The sequence below is a fragment of the Typopeltis vanoorti genome, chromosome 4, assembly GCF_054136105.1.
Source record: "Typopeltis vanoorti isolate ZY-2024b chromosome 4, IOZ_Tvanoo_1.0, whole genome shotgun sequence".
Classification (NCBI taxonomy): Eukaryota; Metazoa; Arthropoda; class Arachnida; order Uropygi; family Thelyphonidae; genus Typopeltis; species Typopeltis vanoorti.
In genome coordinates, this window is record NC_143552.1 from 67,915,186 (window position 1) to 67,940,526 (window position 25,341).

Below are 25,341 nucleotides of genomic sequence, written 5' to 3' on the forward strand. Positions count from 1 at the left end.
AACAAAATACATCCCAAAACACCAATGCCATGACCTTTCCTGCTGATGGAACTGACTTTGTCTTCTTTGGCACTGAACATTTCTGTTAACTGTTTTGACTGTTATTTGGATTCTCATGTGTAATAGTGAATCTAAATCTCATCCATAGTAATAAATTGACACACAAAATCAGTTTTATTCTTGTTAAAACGCTCCAAGCACTGTTCATAGATTTTTATGTGAGTGAGATTTTGATCTGCTGTGAGCAAGCATGGCACCCATCTTGAGCAAAGCTTTTCATTTGTAATTCTTCATGCAAAATATATCCTACACGTTCTTTTGAAAAGCCTTTAGTCTCATCAATTTCAGGCACTTTGACTCGCTGGTCATGCAATATCATATTGTGCATCTTGATCAACGATTTGTGGTGTTGTTACACTTTTTGGACATCCTTCAAGTGGATCATCTTCAAGGCTGGTACGGCCACGTTTAAACTCGGCAGCGCATTTCTTAATTGTCAAAAATGAAGTTAAGCTCCAACTTTTATGAACTTCGAATGAATTTCTTTTGCCGTTAAACCTTCTTTTACAAAGAATTTTAAAACTGCACAATACTCAATTTTATCCATTTCAAGGGATACAGACAACACTTTTGCTTCAAACAGCTGTATAAAACAAACTACTTGATAGAATGACTTGCAATTTCACATGGATGCCTATGACAGATGTACCAACTTAGAAAAAAAAAATCTTGCCAATATTGTTGCCATCTATGGTCAAGGTCGAGAACTTTTCAGACCACTCTCGTATTAGGCGATTTTTCTTGTAAAAATACAGCAGCTATTTGGATGAAAAGAAAATCTGCTACGTTTGTATGAACTCTTTGATGTTTTTCCATATTGGCAGTGATATCACAATAGAACCTACTGATCTGCTTGCTAGCCAAATATCAGTACCCAAATATCTAGCAAATCTGTAAGGTCCACATTGGCAAAACAACCTCTTTTGTAAAGAATGCAATACACTTATGGAGTGTACCAGAGACATCACAATAGAACCTGATTGAGCATTGATTTTCCCTTTTCAGTCATTTCCGACCATAGGTGACTTTATAGACATTGCCCACAAAGTATTCCTGGTGAGATGTTTACAGGGTAGTTCACCATTGCTTTCCCCAACCTCCCCAATTTTATCCGGGCTCGGGACCGGCATATGGCTGAGACGTATTCATGACTGTAGTCCATGTGCATTCAGGGGGCCCGGTTTGCGGGATGAAAACCCCCAGATAAACTGGAGAGAAAAACCCTGCTGTCTACGCCCAAGATCGGCTAACTTGACTATGGCTGAGAAAGGGCCTTAAGCTCCTCACGTCGTCGACAGGAATCGAACCCAGGACACTCTTTTCCAGGTATTTGAAAGCGCATAGCCACTAAGCTAACCGAGCAAACTGTTCAGCATTTCAGAAGGTATTTCCAGATTGCATGCAAAAACAATTTCCGACCATAGGTGACTTTGTAGGCATTGCCCACAAAGTATTCCTGGTGAGATTTTTACAGGGTAGTTCGCCATTGCTTTCCCCAACCTCCCCAAATTTACAACAGTACAAAGAATTTATAGAATTTTCTATAAATCAAGTGGAAGTTAAACTTCAGACTGATTGACTTACAAGCCTCGATATCATTAATCTTTTCACCTACGTTTCTAACAGAGACCTTACGACTACTACAAGACCTAATTCCACTGGACATAAATCTCTTCAATTAATAGCACTTTCTTTAAATTTCAAGACAAATATTTTGAACAAAAGGAAAAACTGGCAACTCTTCCCTTTCTTCCTTGGTAGCATATTTGCTCATGAAGTGGTTTGAAGAAAAAGCCATTCAGTTCCAGTATCAAACATGTTCCCACTTACGAAATGCATCAAAGACATCACAATAGAAAATAATTCCATCAGACACCAAAGATCTCTTCAAACTTTGGATTAATAGCACACTTTCTTCAAAATCCAAGAAGAATATTTTGAACTAAAGGCAAAATTGGCAAACGGCTCTTCCATTTCTCCCTTGTATAGCAACAACATATTCATTGCTTGTCCTGGCTCTATTACCCAAATACGGAGATTTTTGAAACTTTTTCTTTTACATGTGAGATAACAGATTTTGACATCACAGGATTAGTCATTAACAGAATTAACAGTCATTAACTTGATATGATTTCTCATTCTTTCCATGCATAAATACTGTAAAAGGAAGACTCCTGAAAGGATAAATCTTTTTCAATTTACATTTTGCAAGCAGACAGATAAAATGAATATGATGATTCATTCTACCATCTATCCATCCACCCACAAGTTAGCCCAAGACTGGTTAGAATGATTTTATTTGAATGAATTATTTGAAATTTCATATTTAGAATTATTACAAAAATTTGCCAAGATATTTCTATTTTTGTTTTAATCAAACTATTTACAGTATCACAAAGGGAAAGCGTTGAAATTATATACTGTAACAACTCCATTCTAGCTGAATAAAATTTAATTAACTTGAGACATGAGGTTTACATAAATGTGGTTCAATTTTAGTTTCAGCTGAATTATTTTTAATGGTAAAACTATTCAGACTGATATTAATAATTCTGTTCATTTTGACAACTTAATGGACATGAAAGGCAGAATGTAGGAATGAATTAAACAACAATTAGAGCATTAAAGGGATCCTATGTTTTTGTATATATAGCCAGCAAGTGAAACTCAAGATCGAGAACTACGATCTATGAGTTTCAATGCCGAAAAACTATCGGCGAAGGCAATTCGAAGCAAAGGTGGAGCAAGCTCCCTCACTATTCTTGATATTCTCTCATAATGTAAAACACAGCTCCTAGGAGATGTAATACTGTCATTGCATTATGAGGAGAGGTCACTACCCAGACCGGTTTCAACCTTTTTTGAGGTCTCATCAGCGAGTAGGTAGACCTGGAAGATATCATAGCTTAGTGAAAAGAACTTACATACCTTCACTATACGAATGCCATAAAAGTGTGCTTATATTTTGTAATTAAAATGAAAAGCCAAACAACGTAGTTTTCTGGCAACTTAAGTAATTTTTCTGGCAACTTTTGTAATTAAAATGAAAAGCCGTTTAGCTTTTCATTTTAATTACAAAATGTAAGCACACCTTTATGGCATTCGTATAGCGAAGGTATGTAAGTTCTTTTCACTAAGCTTTGATATCTTCCAGGTCTATCTACTCACTGATGAGACCTCAAAAAAGGTTGAAACCAGTCTGGGTAGTGACCTCTCCTCATAATATAATGACAGTGTTACATCTCCTAGGAGCTGTGTTTTACATTATGAGAGAATATCAAGAATAGTGAGGGAGCTTGCTCCACCTTTGCTTCGAATTGCCTTCGCCGATAGTTTTTCGGCATTGAAACTCATAGATCGTAGTTCTCGATCTTGAGTTTCACTTAGTGGCTATATATACAAAAACATAGGATTTTTATCCCTTTAATAACTATTAAGTTGCCAGAAAACAAGCCGTTTGGCTTTTCATTTTAATTACAAAACAATTAGAGCACTTCTCTGTGGATGCTAGAGGGTCCTGGAACAAGACAGAACAAATTGTCTGTCTAAGAAACTTGTTAAGCCTTCTTAAAAGATCTAAAGTTCAAAATCAAATTCCACTCTGAAAAAGCACTTTAAATCTCCAGGGATGTGAACTTAGCTCTTATGAAAACAGATAGTTGCCAAAGTAGCCATGCTGCACTTGGCAGCAATGCATTGCCAAGTTCTTAAATTAGAACAAGTTTCACAGAAGCAGCAGCACCTTGCAAACTGCCTCAAGACAAATGTCAGGTACCCACAGTGAGTGCTGCTTCTCTTAGGCATTCAGTTTAATCTCTTCCATTTATTTATTCTCCCTTCCATATATTGTATTCCATTTATCTTCCATATATTGTATCCCTGATAAAGATAGAAACAAAGTACTGGAATTGTTAAACCACCATTTAATTCATTCCTTCTGGGGTTCTCAGCATATTTTAAGCCTATATATATATATAATTCTCAACAATATACTTTTGTGGGATCTGAAAAAAGGAACCATCTGGATTTAAGAAACTTGTCAATACTGAATTTATCCAAGAGTGAATATGTGGGTTATAACCGCCTTCTGAAGGAAAAATCTTCCAGATAATAAAAAAAAATTGATAAATTAATTGAAACAAGAGACAGTGCTGTAATTTATTCTAAACAGCAATATACACAGATTCCTAAAAGGGCTATGAGAAGAAATTTGAGTTATAAAAGTTTACTAAACACCTTTACATAGTATGTCACTTAACAGCAGTTTTTAAGTAAAAGTTATGCTCTGCAAACTTTATGTAACACAAATTTTCAGTAAATCAGATTTAACTCACCCCACCTGTTTTATGTGTTTATAGTATTGTGTGTGCGTGTAGTACATTAACATGTTTTAAAAGATATTTCTGTTGGTTTCATTTACGGGACGCACACAAATTATATTTCAATATGTAATTATTAATGCAAAGTAATATAATAAAGTATAAAGAGTATGAAAAAAAAAGTTTTTAAAAAATGTTTAATTTGGCTTTTCAATCTCCTTTATTAAATTATGGAGAGATGACTGAACAGTGGCTTCTTCCTTCTCTCCATAAATCTCTTGATAACAGGCTAAAGCATCATTTATTTCTCTTTGGACTTTTGAGAAACACGAGGCCTTAAGATCCATCTTTTCCAACTTTTTTTATCCAGCATCATGTTTCTTTATAATTTTCAATTTCATTTCTAGATCAATTTTGATGTGTTTATGCGGTGGGGTCACTTTTTCTACTTCTGTTCCTTTTACCTTGACTGTACTCTATCAGAGTGTAAACAAACACTAAATATTATTTAAGTGTATGAATAAATTTACACAACATGGCTATGTTTAGTGAAGGAAAACTGCTGGTAAGTGACATGCAAGTATACTATGTAAAGGTGTTTAGTAAACTTTTTATAACTCAAATTTCTTCCCATAGCCATTTTAAGATAATTTGTAAGCCCAAATTCACATACACTGGAGTCTGCCTGTCTATCTTGGTAGCATGAAATGGAATGTAATAGAGGTTTGAGTGATAGACCTAGTAACTACACCAGAGAATTTGTCTATAACCAATATGATCACATTGTCACCAATTGATGAGAGAGAGAGAGATCATATAGTCTTGAGCTGAGAAGTGTTAAAAGTGTGGAATTTTCAGTAAAGAGGAGAGGGGTATATGTGGAGTTATATGGCTGGTAAGTATAACAAAAACATAGGAGATTGCTTGGATTAATGCCATGGCATGTGAAACTGCAACAGCTGGATGTTGATAGTGTACGAAGAATGATAAAGGAGTGTTTGAGGGAAGTAATAGAAGATTGCATACTTAGAGTCAAGAGGATAAATCAAGTGGGAGTTAACTGGATGAATGCGATCATTAAGCAGGACCTATAGGGAGAAAATAAAATAAATAAAAAAAATTGTGTAGAGAATTCAAAGAGAAAGATTATCAGCAGGCACATGAATAGTACAAAGCATAGGCCAGAAGGGTAACCAGTATGGTAAGAAATATAATTAGAGTATGAAAGGAAATTAGCATCCCAAAGAGTTCTTTCAGTATGTTGCAAGTAAAAGGAAGAATGATTTTAATGAATGCTGATGGTAGGGAGGTAGCCAAATCAGATGAAATAGTAGAATTACTAAGTGAACACTTTGCAAAATTATATCATGCAGGTGGAGATATTACAATAACAAGAGAGGCAAAGGCTAATACAGAAATTGAGGTAAATGAATTGGAGGTGTATAGGATATTACAGAACCTTGATGTGAACTCAGCTTGAGCTTAACAAGAAGATACTAAGGAACTGGCAATGCCTTTGACCATACTGTTTAAGTCTCAGATCTGGGTTAGTCCCAAGAGGATGGAAAGAAAGGGAAAATGGTTACACTGCATAAAAAAGGCTGACAGACAGTGGCAGCTAATTACCGACTGATCAGCACATCATGGATCATAGTTTAGGTATTTGGGGAAATTGGTCAAGAGCAAAATACAGGAATGGATAGATCGAAATGGAATACTATGTGACAGTGGTGGAGAGCAACACTGTTTTGTGAAAGGTAGGTCTTGCCTCAGTAACTTGCTCACATTTTATAATACAGTGAGAGTTGATAAAGGTAATGGGTTTACAGTGATACTGATGAACTTTGCAAAGTCTTTTGACAGGATACCACATGGAATTCTAATTCTAATAATTAGTCAAATGGATAAGAGAGTGATTCATGGAGAGATATCAGACCATAGTTTATTCAGGAGACAAGTCCAGTAGAAAGCCTGTGACTGGCAGCATGCCACAGGGCTCTGTTCTTGGGTCACTACTATTTAATTTGTACATTAATGATATAGGAAAGAATCTGAGAGGAATTATTCAGTTGTTTGCTGATGATGCAAAATTGGACATAGCAAAGTTAATAAAGATGATGTCAAAATTTTGCAGGATGATTTAGATAGACTGGCAGTATGGGCAAAGGAGAATGGATGCTGGTTTAATGTGGCAAAGTGTAAGGTTGTGCATTTTGGCGGTAAAAGACTACTAGCTATATACCACACTGATGGAAATGTACTCCAGAAATTGATGAAGCCAGGGATTTGAGGGTTTTAGTGGATAAGGAGTTAAAGTTTAGAGGACATACTGCAAACGTGGCTAAAGCAGCTCATTGGATTGCTTAGTTACTGAAGAATATCCTGACAAGCAGAGATAAGTCGGGGTATTCTTCAGTAACTAATGAAATAGTGATCGGAGCTTGCTCCACCTTAGACATGAGTTGCCTCAGCTTGCACTACCTTTAGGGTCAGTTGCTGCAGTATCCAGGTATTTGCATATGCTTGGAATCGCCGAACTTTATATAGTTTCTACTATATTCGGCATGAAACCCTTTGAGTTTCTTATTCGGCTAAGAAACGATACGGGTTGTAATATCTCTTAACTTAAACAAGTCATATGTCGCTGAATTGAAGCCTTTGGCTCTTCATATATCTAATAATTTATTAGGACACCTCTTGGCAATACTCATAGAAGGGTTGTAAGTTCTGTCCGCTACAAACTTGATATTAATTAGGTCTACCTACTCACTGATGAGACTTCAATAAAGGTTGAAACCGGTCTGGGTAGAGACCTTCTCTCATAATGTTGAACAGAAATACAGCTCCTAGGAGCTAAGTTCACATTATGGGTAAATATCAAGAATAGTGATCGGAGCTTGCTCCACCTTAGACATGAGTTGCCTCAGCTTGCACTACCTTTAGGGTCAGTTGCTGCAGTATCCAGGTATTTGCATATGCTTGGAATCGCCGAACTTTATATAGTTTCTACTATATTCGGCATGAAATTCTTTGAGTTTCTTATTCGGCTAAGAAACGATACGGGATGTTATATCCCTTAACTTAAACAAGTCATATGTTGCCGAATTGAAGCCTTTGGCCCTTCATATATCTAAAATATATTATTTTCTTTGCATAATTTACACTCTTTTTTTTTTTTTTTTCATTTTAAAATATCATCTCATTCAATGTCAAGTTACTGATCAAGGGTAGCTGCCAACAAATTTATTAAAGCAGTTTTATTTCCTGACAGCTGGAAATAAAACTTCTGGATCTGAAGTCCTTAATTCAAATACATTATTTAATATTTAATAATGTAAAGAATTACATTAAATATTAAATATTATATTATTGAATATTGAATGTTAAATACTGTTTAGTTAAATTAAACAGTGGTATTGGAATTACAGTTGCCGCCAACTGTAATTCCAATAAATTAATTAATAATTTCAAATTTGCTGATGACATTTACCTAATAGCAGAGAATGAATATCAAGTTAGAATTAACAGACAGTTTCTAAGGCACTTAGAGATTATGGATTAAAGATCAATATTCACAAATTAAAAATAATATCTTCAGACAATAACTCTATGAAAATCTCATGGAATGATGAAAAACTGTAAGTAGTAAGATTCACCTACTTGGGAAGCATACAACTCAGATGGCCGGTCTAAACACGACATTAAAGCATGCATTGCAAAAGCAACTGTTGCCCAACTGTTGAGATTACAGCCACTTTGGAAGGACAATAAAATACAGCTAGCTACAAGATTCTACCTCGTTGATTCTCTTGTTAACTCTGTTTTACTACACGGATATGAGAGTTGGATATTGCTAATAAAGAAGATGAGAAAAGATTAAGCATAAAAAACTTATTGTTTAATACTGACCATATACAAATATTTTAACATTCTTTGCCTACCAGTTTCGCTAGCAAACTGTCTAGTTTTTTCAAGGCTTGATGGAAAAGTATAAAAAATACTAGTAAATGCAAATTGAAAGGAACATTAAAAACATTCAACCCCAGACAGGAACCAAACTCTCAGCACATTTCTACTATAGTGATTCCCTTCATCAAGTCAATTTCTTATCAAATAGCCAGAATACTAAAAGCCCACAACATCAGTGATCTTCAAACCAACCACCAGCATCAAACATTTTTTAGGATCACCAAAAGACAAGGTGCCATTCTACAAATATTCAGGAGTATATTACATTCCTTGCTCCTGTGGTCTCGCCTACATCGGACAAACTTCACAGAGTTCAGAGATCAGACAGAGAGAGCACGTTGGTGATGTAAACCACAACAAAAGTATTTCTTCCGGCTTAGCACATCATTTCTGTACGTCTAAAAACACGATAGAGTGGGAAAGTAGCTCCATGCCATATTTAGATGATGATTACAGACATCGTTTAATCAAGGAAGCCGCAGTAGTGTTAAAAACTGGTGGAAACCTCAACAGAAACTAGGGTACTATTCTTAACAGTTCATGAAAAACCTCATCCTCTCTCTAAATCCATCTGAACTACAGCTAGGTAGTAATCACATTATGCTTCCTTTCTTTTAGGCTTACGCGGTGATCCGAATGCATTTTTGAAAATTATGGAGACAACTACCGTGTTTGAATAAAAACTTTAGTTTAATATAACTAAAATCTACATTCGACATTTCGACCTTTATGTCAAGGTCATCTTCTGGAGCATACAACTATACACAGAAAACAAGCTACACTACAATCAAACTGGTTTGTTAAAGACACTGACCAACCGCTACAACAATTGTTGGCCTGACCTCTGGTGAAAAAAAAAAAAAAAAAATTATACATCAACGCTAGAGTCCTATTATTAGTGTTATCTGTTGGTCGTAGAAATACATTGGGCACAACAACAAGTATCTATCTATATACATATATTAACATCATGTACACATTCCAGCTAGTTGGTATGGAATGGTTTCTAATACTAGCTGAAGATTGGTTAGAGTCATGACTTATGCTGGATCTCATATATCAGGTGGGCTGAATGTGTGCCATCCAGATCCTTGGAATTTTCATGCCATCTTTGTTGTTGATATTTGGGTGCTTTATCAAGATTTCGCAGGCTTCCTTAAATTTCCTTTACCAGGTTTTTGTGCGGTGTAAAGAGCAGGTGCTTTTCCAGTTGATTTGGTGTGAGGTGTTGAGTGCATGGTCTGAGAGGCCTGCTTCACCATAATGGTTATATTTAATGTGTCTAATGTGCTCTTTCTTGTGTATAGGGATTGTCCTGTTTCACCAATGTACGGTAAGTTACAGGTGCAGCGGATGCAATAGACTCCAGGATGTGCTAATGGGAGGAGAGGATCCTTAGAGGAGTTGAATATGGTTTTAAGTTTAGTGGGCGGTTTAAAGGTGGCATCGAGGTTATAATGTTGTAGGATTCTGTTGATTTTTTCCAATAACCCTTTAATGTATGGGATGTCTATGGTTTTACCGTAATCTAGATTCGTTTTGTTGTAGTTTCATGGAGTATTTTATTAACGGTATTTTTGTTATAGCCATTATTTATGAATGTGTCACTGATGATTTTTAGTTCTTGTTTCAGGGCTTGTTGGTTAGAGCAAATTGTTGCAGCTTTGTTTTTAAGGGTGTTAATGACTCCATATTTTTGTGATGGGTGGTGGTATGAAGTAGCATGTATGTATTGGCCAGTGTGTGTCGGTTTTCGGTAGACCGTGAAGGATAGACCGCCCGAAGGAAGACGTGTGACTAGTGTATCTAGGAACAGGAGTGAATTTTGATTTTCGATTTCGATGGTGAATTGTATGCGTTCGTGTTGTTTGTTCAGGTGGCTAAGAATGTGTCAGGCGTTTGTCGCCTGTGCGACCAGATCGCGAACACGTCGTCAACGTATCTAAGCCAGACTGTCGGTCTTAGCATGGCGGAATCAAGAGCCCTTTGCTCAAAGGTTTCCATGTAGATGTTAGCGATTTGAGGGGAATAGTGGTGAGCCCATGGCTGTGCCTTCTTTTTGTAGGTAGAATTTGTTTTGCCACACGAAGTAACCGGACTGTAGTACGTGGGCAAAGAGGGCTTAATGTCGGGCAGAAATTTGTTCTGTAGTAGGAGAATTGTGTCATTGATAGGGACATTAGTGAAAAGGGCAGAAACGTCGAAACTGACTAATAAGTCGTCTTTGTCGAGTGTTATGTTTTTAATTTTGTTTATAAAGTGTCGTGTGTTTTTTATGTAGGAGGGGGAATGACCTACCAACTCCTTGAGTGTTGCCGCTAATTTCTTGGCTAAGTGGTAGTTGTCTCCATAATTTTCAAAAATGCAATCATTTTATGCATTTACAACAAACACGCATGCGTGATAATGATTAAGAACAATAAGTCCACTCAGTCTGTGTCATGCGAACGTGCAACTTTAGCTACTAGTGTTTACAACGTTTTTAATGTTCCTTTCAATTTGTATTTACTAGTATTTTTTATACTTTTCCGTCAATGCCTTGAAAAAGCTAGACAGTTTGCTAGCGAAACTGGTAGGCAAAGAATGTTAAAATATTTGTATATGGTCAGTATTAAACAATAAGTTTTTTTATGCTTAACTTTCAAATGACCAAATATGTTTAATTTGAACAGTTTAATGAGAAAAGATTATTGATCTTTGGGATGAAGTGCTACAGAAAACTTTTTGAAGAAACCATATATGGCACACATAATAAATGACAAGGTTAGAAGAAAATCCACCTTTCACGAGAAAATATCTCGTGAAAACAAATTGAAAACAGATTGATATCATTAAAACAGATTGAAAACAGCTCTGGTGGCTGGGCCACATAACTAGATCAAAAAGCTTACCTAAATGAGCACTAGAGGGCTTCATTTCTGGTAAAAGACATCAAGGATGACCTAGAATCACTGTGATAGATAATATTAGGAAATGGATTAATTCTTCGTTCACCACTTTGTTAAGGAGATCCCAAGACAAATATCTGGAGAGAGAGAGAGAGTGTTAGGGTACTATCACCTTTATAGTGCCCCAACAGTCTACATACACTATGGATGATGAAGAAGAATTAAACGCTGTAAGTACATCTATACATCTTATTCTTCCAACATCTTTACTCCTAAAGCAGGTGCACAATTGTAATATAATATTGTTATAAGTTTATTTTCACAGCTCACAACATGAATTAGCTTAGTGTAATTAAATGCTTACATTTTACATAATAGAAATGTTTTTAATACTGTTATTTAAAAAAAAACAAAAAAAAAACAATCATCTTGCAAAGACAATTGAAAGACTAGATCATGCGACTAAGTGCATAATGAAAAGTGATTCTGGCTCCACTTTGAGTGCCACCTACTTTCTGGTTTTCGTGAATTTTATTATTTGTAATAATAATAATAAATTATTACATCTATAATAATTCTCCTTAACATTCAAATCCTGAAAATTATGATATACTAATTTTATTATTTCTTCTTTTTCCTTGCTTTTTTCCTAAACTCCAAATTATCCACAACAGAGTGCTACACAAAGTTCAACAATCATCTTTGCATGAATTTCCATAAATAATAATTAAAACAACTAAATAACTAAATCTGCAATATGGATTAGATCATTATTATTATTATTACGGGTATCTCCATGGAGTCAGCAGATTCATCGCGGGAGACCCAAACTAGCAAAACAATATCTGTCATATCTCTTCTTGAATTCATTTACAGACGAAGAGCTCACAACTAAGTCAGGCAATGAATTCCACTCATTCACCACCCTCCAGGCAAAAAACCTTGTTCTGACACCTTTGTTAACCACACTCTTCTTTAATTTCCAGAGATGACCTCTTGTTCTTCCATCACTTTCACACAGCTGAAACATTTCCCCTGCATCAATCCTATAAAAACCTTTTAGTAATTTGAATGTTTCTATCATATCCCCTCTTCTTCGCCTATCAACCAATCTCTGCAATCCACAAGCTCTCAATCTATCAATGTAGGGAGCATTTTTTATATCACTCACCAACTTGGTCACTCTTCTCTGAACCCTCTCCACAGCCTCCTCATCTCCAAGGAATCCAGGTGACCAGACCTGAGCACAGTAATCCAAATGTGGAAGTATCAATGCTTTATAAAGGGGAATAATAACCTCTTTATCTCTGGATGTCAGTGTGTTCCTCAACAACCAAGTAATCCTATGTGCAATCTTGGACACCTTAGCAATGTGTCCTCTGAACTTCATCTCCCTATCTACCAATACCCCTAAGTCCCTAGCCTCATCAATCTCTTGGAGTACCTTTCCATCGATGTAGTACACAGCTGGTAATCTTTTAATCCCAAAATGCATGACTTTACACTTTTCCACATTGAACTGACATCCATTTTCTTTTGCCCATTTTACCAGCTTATTTAAATCCTCCTGCAAACTTTCAACATCAGCTTGATTTTTTATTGCACTACACAACTTTGCATCATCAGCAAACAACTGAATATCTCCCTTTAAGCCGTTTCCTATATCATTTATATACAAATTAAACAACATTGGCCCAAGCACAGAGCCCTGAGGCACACCACTGGTCACCTGCCTCATTCTGGACTCGGCTCCTCCATACACCACCTTATGGTATCTCTCCCTGAGCCATTCTCCTATTCATATCACCAATTTAATATCCATTCCCATCTGCTCCAATTTGCGTAACAGTGTTCTATGGGGTATCCTGTCAAAAGCCTTAGCAAAATCCAGAAGTACCACTGTGTAGCCAGTTCCTTTGTCCAACTCAGATGTTATTCTATTATGAATAGTTAATAGATTGCTAAGGCAGGATCTACCTTTAACAAAACCATGTTGGCCTCTATAGAGTATCATATCCTGATCCACCCATTCTTGAATTTTGTCTTTAACCAACTTTTCCAATACTTTTACCACTACTCCTGAGATGGTGATTGGTCTGTAATTCAATACCGCAGTTTTAGAGCCACCCTTATGCAAAGGAACCACTTTGCCTAACTTCCACTCCCTAGGGACCATACCAGAGTTCAAACTTAAGTTAAATATCCAGGTGAGAGGGTTTGACAATTCATTTGCACATTCACGCAACACCCGAGCTGATATTCCATCTAAGCCTACCGCAGTGTTTGCATTTAAGTTTTGCAATATATTTAATACCTCTGATTCTTTAGCTTCAATTCTCACATTAGGTATTGCTGTAGGTATAGAGATATCCTCACTTGGGTGATAGACTTTTGAAAAGTGATCACTCAGTAACTCGACTATTACATCTGATTTTGTCACCTCAATACCATCAGCACCCACTAAGGTTATCCTTCCGAAGTCATTCTTCCTCTTACTTGCCACATAGCGGAAGAACTCTTTGGGATTACCCTTGATCTCTTTGGCTAAGGTCTTCTCATAATCTGATTTAGCTTTTCTTACTATGCTGGTAACTTTCCTAGCTTGAGCCTTGTACTGCTCATGGGTGTCCTGATCGCCTTTCTCCTTGTAAATTCTCCATAACATTTTCTTTTTTTGCAGTTCAAGCTTGATACTACTGCTCATCCATCTAATGCCTGCCTTGTTTGACCTCCTAACCATGGGGACACAATCTGATATTGCTTTCCTCAGATACCCGCTGATTTTATCCCAAGCACTGCTAACATCTTTCCCTTGCAATATGTTCTGCCATGGGATGGCTGCAAGCTCACTCCGAAGCTTGTTATAATTGCCTAACCTGTAGTTCCGTACATACCCCTTCTTAATAGAAAAATCCACAGATTTTGCAACCTCCCAAGTCAATACCACATGATCGCTTTCACCAACTGGAGGTAACGAGGACACCTTACTTATGCATATAACCTCTGAACCAATAACCAGGTCCAACACTCTCACACCACGTGTCCCTTCAGTTACGTGCTGTTTCAAGTAATTATCTCGTAGAAGATGTATGAATTCCATTTCCTTTTTGCTACGTGATATTTCCTCCTTCCAATTGATATCACCGTAATTAAAATCCCCCATAATAATCACCAAGCCTTCACTCATTGCACTAAGTTGCTGATGCATGAATTCAATATCTCCCCCCGTACTCCCTGGCCTATAGCAGCATCCAACTGTATATTTGGTTGCGTTGGTCGCTATTTCGCACCAGACTGCCTCAAATGAACTCTTATTCACATGTCTATCATCATGATATACTACTTTCTTTGGCTGCATCACATCAGCTATCATCAACAGTACTCCTCCCCCTGTTCTATCTTCTCTATCCTCCCTGAAAATAGTGTACCCATCACATTCAATTCCAGTGACCACATCTTCTGCTGACAGCCAAGTTTCACTAATGCCTACAACTTTTGGTGAGATTTCACTGACTAATGCCAAAAATTCTTCTCTCTTATTTCGAATGCTTCTAGCATTGGTATAAAAAAATTGCAGATTCCCTCTAGATCTTGTACCGGCTTTAGAACTGATATATAAGTCACTAACTACCGTAGTCCTATGCCGATTTTTATCCCCTCTCTTCTGCAATTTATTCAGCCTATAAGGATCAATAAATACACAATCAGTGCTAAAGTTTCTCTCTCTTACACTCAACCTTTTCAATATTAGTTTCCCTGCCCAATAACTTCAACCTGTTCAGAAAACAATAACTTCTTCAATCGCTTATGTCCTTCCATGTTAAGATGCAGTCCATCTCTAGCATACAACTGCCTTTTTCCTTCAAACACACTCCAAACATCAACAAACTCCAGACCTCTTTTTCTGCACATTCTTGCAATCACATCATTCATTATCATTGCTCGTCTACTTAACTCGTAATTGTCAAAACGAGGCAGCACACACACTATTCTCCCATTGACACTTTTCCTCTTCACAATATCTAATAATGTTCTTAAATCTTTTCCTACCCGATTTATACTACCTCTCAGGTCATTCGTACCCACCATAACTATCATCTTGTCTGCTTCATGCCCTCTCTTTATTGCTAAAGCCACTCTTTCTATTGTCCCATCAGCCAAGCACTCCTCATGCATACCACTCTCCATACCCTTAATCATAGAATCACCATATATTTTACTACTCTTAACTTCATTCAAGTCCACACTCATGGACTCATTCTCTACACTATTCAGCATGACTCTCCCAGCTTCATTACTCAACTCTCTATCACTTACCCCCCCACTCTCACTACATCTCATTTCTTTTAGGCCACTTGTGGTTTTATTATATTGAATCCCAATCACTCCCATACTATTTATTACTGAATCATTCACCAAAGACTCACCCATATGTAATCCTGTTCTAGTTACTTCAGCTAAAGTAATCTCTATAGTCCTAATTTCTCTGTTTAACACATTAAACTCCGCTTTAACTTCCAGTATCTCCTTACCGATCACTTCCTCATGAAGAAGATGAAGGTCATTTTTCATTTTCATAAACTCCCGCCGAAGTTCTTCCGCTACGGTCCCGATGTCAGCTTCCATTCCTAAACGCTCCAGCCTATCCCGACACTTCTCACATACGTCGACATTTTCGTTCTTCTCATTTTGCCAGACCGACCACAGATCCTTCACATTTTTCGGTGCATACATATTTAAATGAAATGGCTATGCAGAGAAACACTTAATATATTATTTTGATTTCTAAATACACAATGGATATTTTATTATTTATCTTTGTAATATATAAAAATGGATATTTAAAATTTTTTCTTATTTGAAAAAAAAAATTAAAAATTTAATTTGAACTATACCATTCCTACCTGAGTATAAAATTTAGGGACTGATGCCAAAGCATGTGCAATATTAGCAATAACAGATGGAGATGGTTCAGGATACTTGTAGTAGAGAAGGGGAGATGGAAGATAATCTAACCTGGAAAATCAGGATGTTTAATCAAACATCACTTTTATTATACTGGCTTAATTATTCAACAAAATAAAAGCACTTTTTTTAAAATAAATAACAGCCAACAAGTGAAAAAATGTAAATAATAAACTTAGTGCCTGTTATCTTTGTTCATTGTCATTTTATTGGAAAAATAAAAAGGAAAACAGTACAACAATATTCAAACTAACAAATGCAATGTAGCCTGTATTTACTACTTGAATGTCAGTCATTGCTACATGAGCAAAAGAACATATTAATAGACTTTAAAGGAAATAATTAATACATCAGCTACATACATCATTAACACATTCATTGCCAAGCTAAAAATTGGAATTTCGTGTGGTGGCCAAATTTTTTTTACTTGATAGCGATGTCCACGTGATAACGCGTGATCGGCCATTTGGTGAGAATTCGCATCAAGTAATGTCGCGTGATTGGCAATGAACGTGTTAAAAAGCATGACTTACCACAGTTATTTAGAAATAAATGCCCTTCTATTTAAAATGAAAAGAAAAGTTGTCCTCAACTATATGTACTAAGCTGTTTAAGTATTTTTAAAAATACTAAAAATGTATATACTGAGCTTGTAAAATTTTATCTCGCTCACCAGTCAAGCAAATATCTTTAGTCAGGTGTCAGTTCAGCTGGAGTACCACAGTAGCCTAATATATCATGGTCACATGTCAATCCCAGACCTGGATTAATCTCTAAGCTTTTGTTATAATACTATGGCTAATTTATACCCTGTAGTTCTACATCAATGTTGAAGCAAATGTGATAACTACTTATATATTAGTATATTTATCAGCACATGCCACACATAGAAAAACACATTTTATTAGTGATACATGGCTATTTATTATTAGTTATTTATTTACTAATGACAACAATCATTTTCATTTCTAATACAGCACAGTTGAACCTCTACTTATGAACTTTCAAAATATGAACGATTTGTATTTATGAACATCGTGCAGGCTAATAAACTATGACTCCAGTTCATTTTACAAACAGATTACTGTGCTCACAGACATTTTACATTGCTTGAAGTTCACTGACATTTTTCAATGTGCAATGAAAAATGTTTACTCTAGTAATTCCTTTCCCCTTTCTATGCCATATTGAATTTTCTTCAGTTGCTGAACATATTCTACAGATTAATATATATATATATATATATAGAGAGAGAGAGAGAGAGAGAGAGTGTGTGTGTATTCCTTGTTTTTTACAATAAGCTCTTTATTGTAAGCATACATAATTAATAATTTTTTGTATTAATGAATACAAAAATAATTTTATATTAGTCATGTACTGACAATTATTATGAATATGTTTTCTCTTAATCCAAAGGTCAGTGAGGTAGCAGTGCTACTATGCTAGGGAATTATTATAGACCTAGGTGATTTTCCATTGCCTTTCTTGTCCAATGCTATTCTACATGTGTTCACAAAGCCAGTAGATAAGTGTGTTTGTGGGACCCCGTTTGCCTGTTTTCAAGGATAATAAACCCAAGTTTCACGAGGGGAACTCCTCCATATTTTTAAGAGACTGGCTAACTAACCTCTGACTGAAAAGCCCTGATAAAGGGTTAAAGTCTGAAAGTTTGAATACCATCACATCAGAGATGGCATTCAAACCCAGGTTTTTCCAAGCAAAGGGACTCTGCTGAAACCAATTGAGCTATCATATATATATTGCAATTTATTTCTTTCCATGAAGGAACCAAAAAGGACATTGCATTTAATTAATATACTTAATTAGAATTAATTATTTTGGAAATAGTTATTTTTACTACCTTTGTATCAAAGGAATTTATTTCAGAAATACATTAATTTTTTTAATGCATCTTATGAAAGAATAAATTCAACTTAAGAACATTCAACTTAGATACACATTTTCATGAAAGTGTTATGTGCATAAGTTGGGGCTCACCTGTCTGCAGTGTTATAAGTTGGGGAGGGTTAAATTAACTTTGAATGAATGGTTTGGAAAACAGATCAGTCTCTCCTATTTGGTGAAAAGGGATCTTCTTATAGGACAAACAACAGAGTATGGCTGTGGCCTTAGTTTAGATTTCTAAAAAAGTTTTTTTTAACAATAACACACTTTAATAATAACTAATTATATGCGATGCTTAATAAAAGCAATTACCAATAACTGAATTTAATTTTCTTCGCTTTAAGCAACATAGCATTCAACAAGTCTACTCAATAACTTTAACATTACATAATACAGCATTTAGTGTGGTAATCTGCCAATCTAATGTTAAGTGATAATATGGTTAATACACCTTCGCACTTACAGACATTGGGATACTTTCCTGATTTGCATAATACACATGCTCTAGATTTGGGTCACAGCATAAAAGATTAGCATATTAATAACAGTTTATATGCACAAACCTATCATGCACTGCTTGGAAAGAAGTCAATGGACACCCCACATGGGCAAGGTGCATCACACCATGTAACAAGTCATATGTTTGTAGCCAGTATAAATTGAAGGAATATGATGCTCCTGAGACAGTGTGACTGTGTCCGGGTGAAATGACTGCAAGAAGGGAACTGACAGAGTTTGAAAAAGGCACTGTGATAGGATGCCATGCCGCAGGATGCCATGTTTGGCAAATTGGATTCAACTGCAAGTGCTACCTGCAGAGGATGACCAACCACACTCACCGAATGTGACCATATGATGCTACAAAGGATAATATGAAAACTGCCATTCATCATCTGACACATTGAATGCACATTGGGCATTAACTGGAACACAAATCTGCACAAAAGCATTCAGAACCAAGGCTCGCAACATGAGTTTCCATAGTAGGACCACAATATGCAAGCCCCACATTATCCGAACCAATAAGCAGCAGCATCATCTTCAGTGGTGCAAAGAATGTGTACAGTGGAGTGGGACGTGGAAGCTTGGAAAGCTGTGTTATGGAGTGATGAATCACGCTACTCCATCTATTGATCAGATGGATGGGTGCAGGCATGGCAGATGCCTGGTGAATGTCTCCTACCAGAGAGTGCATAATCCAAACTATGAACACTGAACTCAGAGAGAGAGAGAGAGAGAGATATCTGAACATTCTAAACAATGCATTGTTTCCTACTTTGTGGCATTTCTAAGGATAGAACTGACCACTGTCTCTTTCAGCAAGACAATGCACCATGTCATAAGTTGCCATGCTGTAACTGCATAGTTTTTGGAAGTGAACGTCACCACATAGTCCCGATCTCAACTCTACTAAACATCTGTGAGGGTTAACTGAAGTGTCAGATGAGGTCAAGGGACATCTGCCCTACAACAGTTCAGGACTCATTGCATGCCTGCAGGAAGTATGGTCCAAAATTCCCTTTGATCACTATCATACACTTGTGGAAAATATGTCCTTAGTATTGCTGCAGTCATTGCAGTGAAAGGATGGCATACAACTTATTAAGAGGTGCCATGGCTGTTTGTTCCTCACATTATGGTGTCCGTTGACTTCTTTACAAGCAGTATATATATCATTTACATTATTTCTTAATGAACCAATTCTTACTTTGTTAAACTCGCTAATTATCTCCAATTTGTCATGTGACATTTACAGCTAGGTAAGATTTGTTCCTTTTTAAAACAACTGAGTTTCTGTTCGAAGCAGTTTATATCACTGTTCAAAGTTTTTAGTTCAAAAATCCGTTCTTCACTTGATTATGAAAAAGAAAGCATGTCTTACCTTGTAAAAGACAATTTCTGAATTCTATTAGATACATACTTTGCTTATTATGAGGAAGAGTTCACTCATTCAGAAGCTAGAGCAGTGTTTCCCAAACTTCCAGTATAGGGTACCCTGTTAAAATTTTAGCAAAACCAGCATATCCCCTCTCAAGCAAAGGCAGTTTGGAAGATGTTATAATTTTTAACATTTGTGTTATAATAAAGTACAAACATGTGAAACATTTTTTTTTAATTTACTGATTACATTTCAGTTATAGGAATTAAATATACATATAACAGAAACAAAAATTATGAAATTTAAATTTTCAATAATGAAGTTAAATGAAATGAATGAAACTGTTTATTGGGAAGAAGTTAGTACGGTGAAATCTGGTTAAACAACTAAATTCCTTGTCAGAAACGAATGTTTCACAATCCACATGCATGGGTGATAGTGCCAAGAGATATTTTGTTTCAAACTTTCTTTGGATTTTTTTGTTATAGAAAAATTAATTCTTCAATGGGCGAGGAAAGATTAGCAAAACAAGTGTTCTCTGCCAAGTTGGCAGGAAAATGACCCAGAGGAAGACCAAGATATAGGTGGATTAATACGGTACAAAGTGCCTTAGACGATAGAAATATAAGATCTGGTAATGTTGGCATCTTGACAAGTAACAGACTGATTTGGAGGAAAATTGTAGATAGGAAGTTAGTAATAATGTAAATTTTTCATGTAGTACTATCATATCCTGTACACCCTTTGAGGGTACATGGCAGGAGTTTGATGATGATGATAGACTCGCACTCATTTGCAACAATATGGCAAAAAAATATAAATGTTTAAAAAAATAATCAAAATTTTTAAAAAACTGCCCTATACTCCTTCCTAAAGAACTTTCATGTATCTCTAGGGGTATGGATTACACACTTCACTTTTGGAAATACTGAGCTGCTGGAAAGTTCCCTGCAGACTTTATAAGCATTTTCTTAGAAGTTACAGCTGGTAAGGAACTGTCACCAGAACAAAATCAAAAGAGGTTTTGAAACTGTTCAAGGAATTTTTCTAGGAGTTTGTTTCTTACATTGTAGTATCCATTTAATCACTCAAAGCTACATTCATTAGGAATTTGCTGATTAGCTAAAGAGCAACGTAAGCAGTTTTAGCCATTCCTTCATTGTTCTCACCTTTTTTTTTCCCTCCCCTCTCTTTTCTTCTCTTCCTCCCTCCCTCCCTTTGTGTGTGTGTTTCTCCTCTCCCCTCTCTCTCTCTCTCTGTGTATTATCTTCTTGCCTTCTGATTGTGGCCAATAGTTAGGCTGCATCTTTTGAGAATGCTCATGTTTGTCTCCATCATCACAATCTCGTATAAAAGCATAAGCAGATCACTAGTATTCATTTACATACATTTTTAGCATGTTTGTGGAAAACTGAAGGTATGTTAAAAAGATAATATTAGCATACTTCCCTTTTTTTTCCCTTTCTCAAGACACTTTATATTTTACTTTTGTATACTTAGAAATCACCTGTATGAATTCAAGCATGGATATTTAAATATCCTAAGCACAAATTCTTACAGTAATGTACAGTATATCTTGAAACACTTTTATGGAAAAAAGATTTTCCTCTTGATATTATAAACTTATTGAAATCTGTCTTGTCAAAACAAACTTTATAAACAGATAGGAGGAACAGCAACTGGTTTATCCTATTTCCCAACTGTAACAAATTATTATGTGGAATGATTTGAACAACATATTCTTAATGTGTTTTTTTTCCTAACTCATCTATCTGGTACAGATATTGATGACAGATATGTTGGAATCAATAAACAGAGGGGGGGGCCCATCAAGGATGCCCAATGTCACCATTGTTATTTAATATCTATATAGATGAAATAGTAAAAAAAATGAAAGAAAAATATAAAACTGGCATTTAAACTGGATTGCAGAACTATACTTAATACTCTTTTGTTTGCAGATGATCAAATAATCATAGCAAGAAGTGAAGATGAGCACCAAAAATTAATAAACGCCTTAACCATAAATACAAAAAAATTTGGAATGCAAATATCAACAGAAAACAAAAATCATGACTTTTAAAGGACCTTTTCCAATCAGAAGTAAAATCATGATTGAAAATAAAATTTTAGAACAAATTAACTGTTTCAAATACCTTGGATGTGCTGTATCATATACAAAAGAAGCTGGTATTGACATCAAAATTTCCAATTTTCTAAAAATAACAGGAATGATCAATAATTTTTCATACCTAACCAAGTTCAAAAGCATACAAGAATAAGAGTTTATAAAGTTTTGGCAAGACCTTCTCTACTCTACAGAATTGAATTATGGACCATAAAAACTGCAGAAGAAAAAATAATAGAAACTGGAGAAATGAAATTCCTGCAAAGGAACAGCAAAGGGATCTCTGGGAGAAAAGAAGAAGCACAGAAATACATAAAAGAACTAAAAATAGACTCAGTATTGGACATGAATATCAACAAGCACATGAATACTGAAAGAAGTGGATTGAACATATCAAAAGAATGGACAGTTCAAGACTACCCAAAAAAAATACTCTGATACCACCCAGTTGCAGGTATAGAAGTCAGGAATGGCCAAGGATGGAAAAGAGACCAAAACAGGCCACTGGGCTTAAATTCCTGAAAGGATGATGATGATATGTTGATGACATTGTCAAAATTTCTTGAAAAAATTAATTCAATACAACCAAGAATTAAATTTACCCTTGAAATAAAGGGAACCAATTGCCTTTGTTTTCTGGATGTTCTCCTTTCATGTCACCTAATGGCAGTCTACAATTCTCAGTATAAGAAAAACAATTCATACTGTTAAATAATGCTGTTTCACATCATCAATGACCCATATAGTGTGATTAAAACTTTAGTTCTTTATCACAGCAACTTTCATCTCTAATGATAAAATACCAAATTAATCAACAAAACTCTAATTATGGCCTTCAATCCTAATCATCCTCAAGAAGAAGTTTTAGAACTGGCAATTCATAAATAAAGGGAGTGTAGGAGAGAAATTCAAAACTTCTTTGCCAAATAGACTTACAAGTTTCTTTCCATCCAGCTTGAAAATTAAATTCATTCCTAGACACTCCACAAGACAAATATCATCTCTTTCTCATTCTGGAGTTTACAGAATCCCATGCTCATGTGGTCTTTGTTATTATGGGAAGATGGATCATTCAGCTCAGATATGTCTAGAAGAACAAAGATTATATTCTACTTCATGAATCTGACAAGTCTGGTTTGGCCAGCTATGTCTTATTAATTGACTAGGCATTGAATTCACTGGAATAAAACTAAAGTCTTACATAGAAGTTATTATGTCAAGAAAGTTGTGAAGCCCACGTTCACAGACTGAACCTCAACAAAAACAACTGTTTTAAACTTTCCCAATTTTGGGAAGTCATCCTAAATAACACTCCTCATTCCTTTGTTTCATGAATTAGTTTTCATAAATTTATTTCTTTGAATTCTAATAGTTGTAGATGAAGTTATTCTCCTATAGTTAACAGCATATACTGTCACAAAAGCTTGAATTGTAAGTGTTATGCATTTGTTTATCTCTCATCTGTGTGTATTGACAATGGCTAACAAGTATTAAATCATTTTTTCCTTATGTATCATTCTGTTACTATATTTTTATCATTACATAATCTGCTGATGTATTGATATTTAGTTCCATTTGTTGTAACAACTGCATTACATGCATCACACAATGGATGTAATAAGCAATGTAAAAACATAAAAAAAAACTAATTATGGTATAAAACACTATATAATCAGCATTAGATAAATAAAACTGGCAATTAAAATTCTCGCACATTATAGATGGCCGATGAATGCTTTTTCAAGTCCTGAATTTACAACATAGTAAAGCTGACTCTCACTATAGCAAACTCAGGGATCAAAAGAAGTCTTTTATAGCAGATAATTTATTATAGTAAATTTCTTTAAACATAGCACTGTACTGGTACTGACTAGACGTTTTCAGCAGTTTGTTATAATGATATTTACTATAAGGAGAGGTGACTGTAGTGACTGATCAATGCTCTTTATCAAACTGATGACTATTATGAAAGATTTATTTATAGCTATACTGATAAAACATTGCAATCTTATTATCATGTATTCAAGAAAATCTTCAAGCAGCAAAGTTTTATTAAACAAATTTAATAGTTTTCCATGCTTAAAATCACAAAAGAAAATAGACATTTAAATTACCCAACTGATGGAGAAACTGCATGCAAGTGCTTGGAAAACTCCTCCATCTTTTTCCTCATTTCTTCTTTTTCTGATACCAATTTTGGTATTGCATCTTCTTCTTCTTTTTGTTTGAATCTGTGTTTAAGTTTTAAATTTAATGACAATACAAATATATTCATTTATTTTAATATATAGATTTAAAATGAAAATAAATATATAAAAATGTTAATACACACACACAACACAGGGATGCCTAAGTAGCACGATCAATCGTGCTATTCAGGCACGATTTTTACTGAAGATGGCAAATTAAATATAGAAATAGACAACAGAATCAGCAAAACTGGTATGGTGGGAAGTCAATTGAATAAATTCATATGGAATAAGAGAGAAATTAGTCGAAACACTAAATTAGCTGTATACAAGACAGTGTTCAAACCAGTTTTAACTTATGGATCTGAGAGCTGGGTCAGAAGTAAAACACTTGACCAAAGACTAGAGACCGCAGATATGAGAGTCCTGAGAAAGATTAGAGGCGTGAACAGATGGCATCAATGGCAATATCATATTAAAAACGAGGATATTAGGAAAGAACTTGACATTGTCAGCATCCAGGAATGCGTTAGCAGAGCTAATCTCAGGTGGTATGGTCACTTAAACAGAATGGGCGAGGAAAGATTAGCAAAACAAGTGTTCTCTGCCAGGTTGGCAGCAAAACGACCCAAGGGAAGACTAAGATATAGGTGGATTGATACGGTACAAAGTGCTTTAGACGACAGAAATGTAAGATCTGATAATGTTGGAGTGTTGACAAGTAACAGACTGATTTGGAGGAAAATTGTAGATAGGAAGTTAGTAATGATGTAATTTTTTTTCATGTAGTACTATCATATCCTGTACACCCCTTGAGGGTACATGGCAGGAATTTGATGATGATGATGATATATATATATATATATAATCATTATTATTGTACAGACATCTCCATAGAGTCTGAAGACTCATAGGAGACCCAAATTGTTCACACAATCTATCATACCTCTCCTTGAACCCATTAACAGACAAAGTGCTAACAACTGACTCCAGCAACCTATTTCATTCATTCAGAACTCTCCAAGTGAAAAATTTAGTC

The 25,341-nt window shown here is 35.5% G+C and overlaps 1 protein-coding gene across 2 annotated transcripts in view; it reads right to left on the bottom strand.

Annotated features, from left to right (window-relative positions):
* The window catches only part of LOC150107381 (RNA-binding region-containing protein 3-like), a 168,588-nt gene that overhangs the window by 114,020 nt on the left and 29,227 nt on the right, over positions 1-25,341 (bottom strand). For both annotated transcript variants that reach the window (XM_090391245.1, XM_090391244.1), the window contains exons 4-5: positions 24,228-24,344; positions 16,141-16,252 (exon numbers count right to left, since the gene is read on the bottom strand). In XM_090391245.1, the coding sequence (XP_090247371.1) occupies positions 16,141-16,252; positions 24,228-24,344 (229 nt within the window). The remainder of the gene's footprint in view (positions 1-16,140; positions 16,253-24,227; positions 24,345-25,341) is intronic.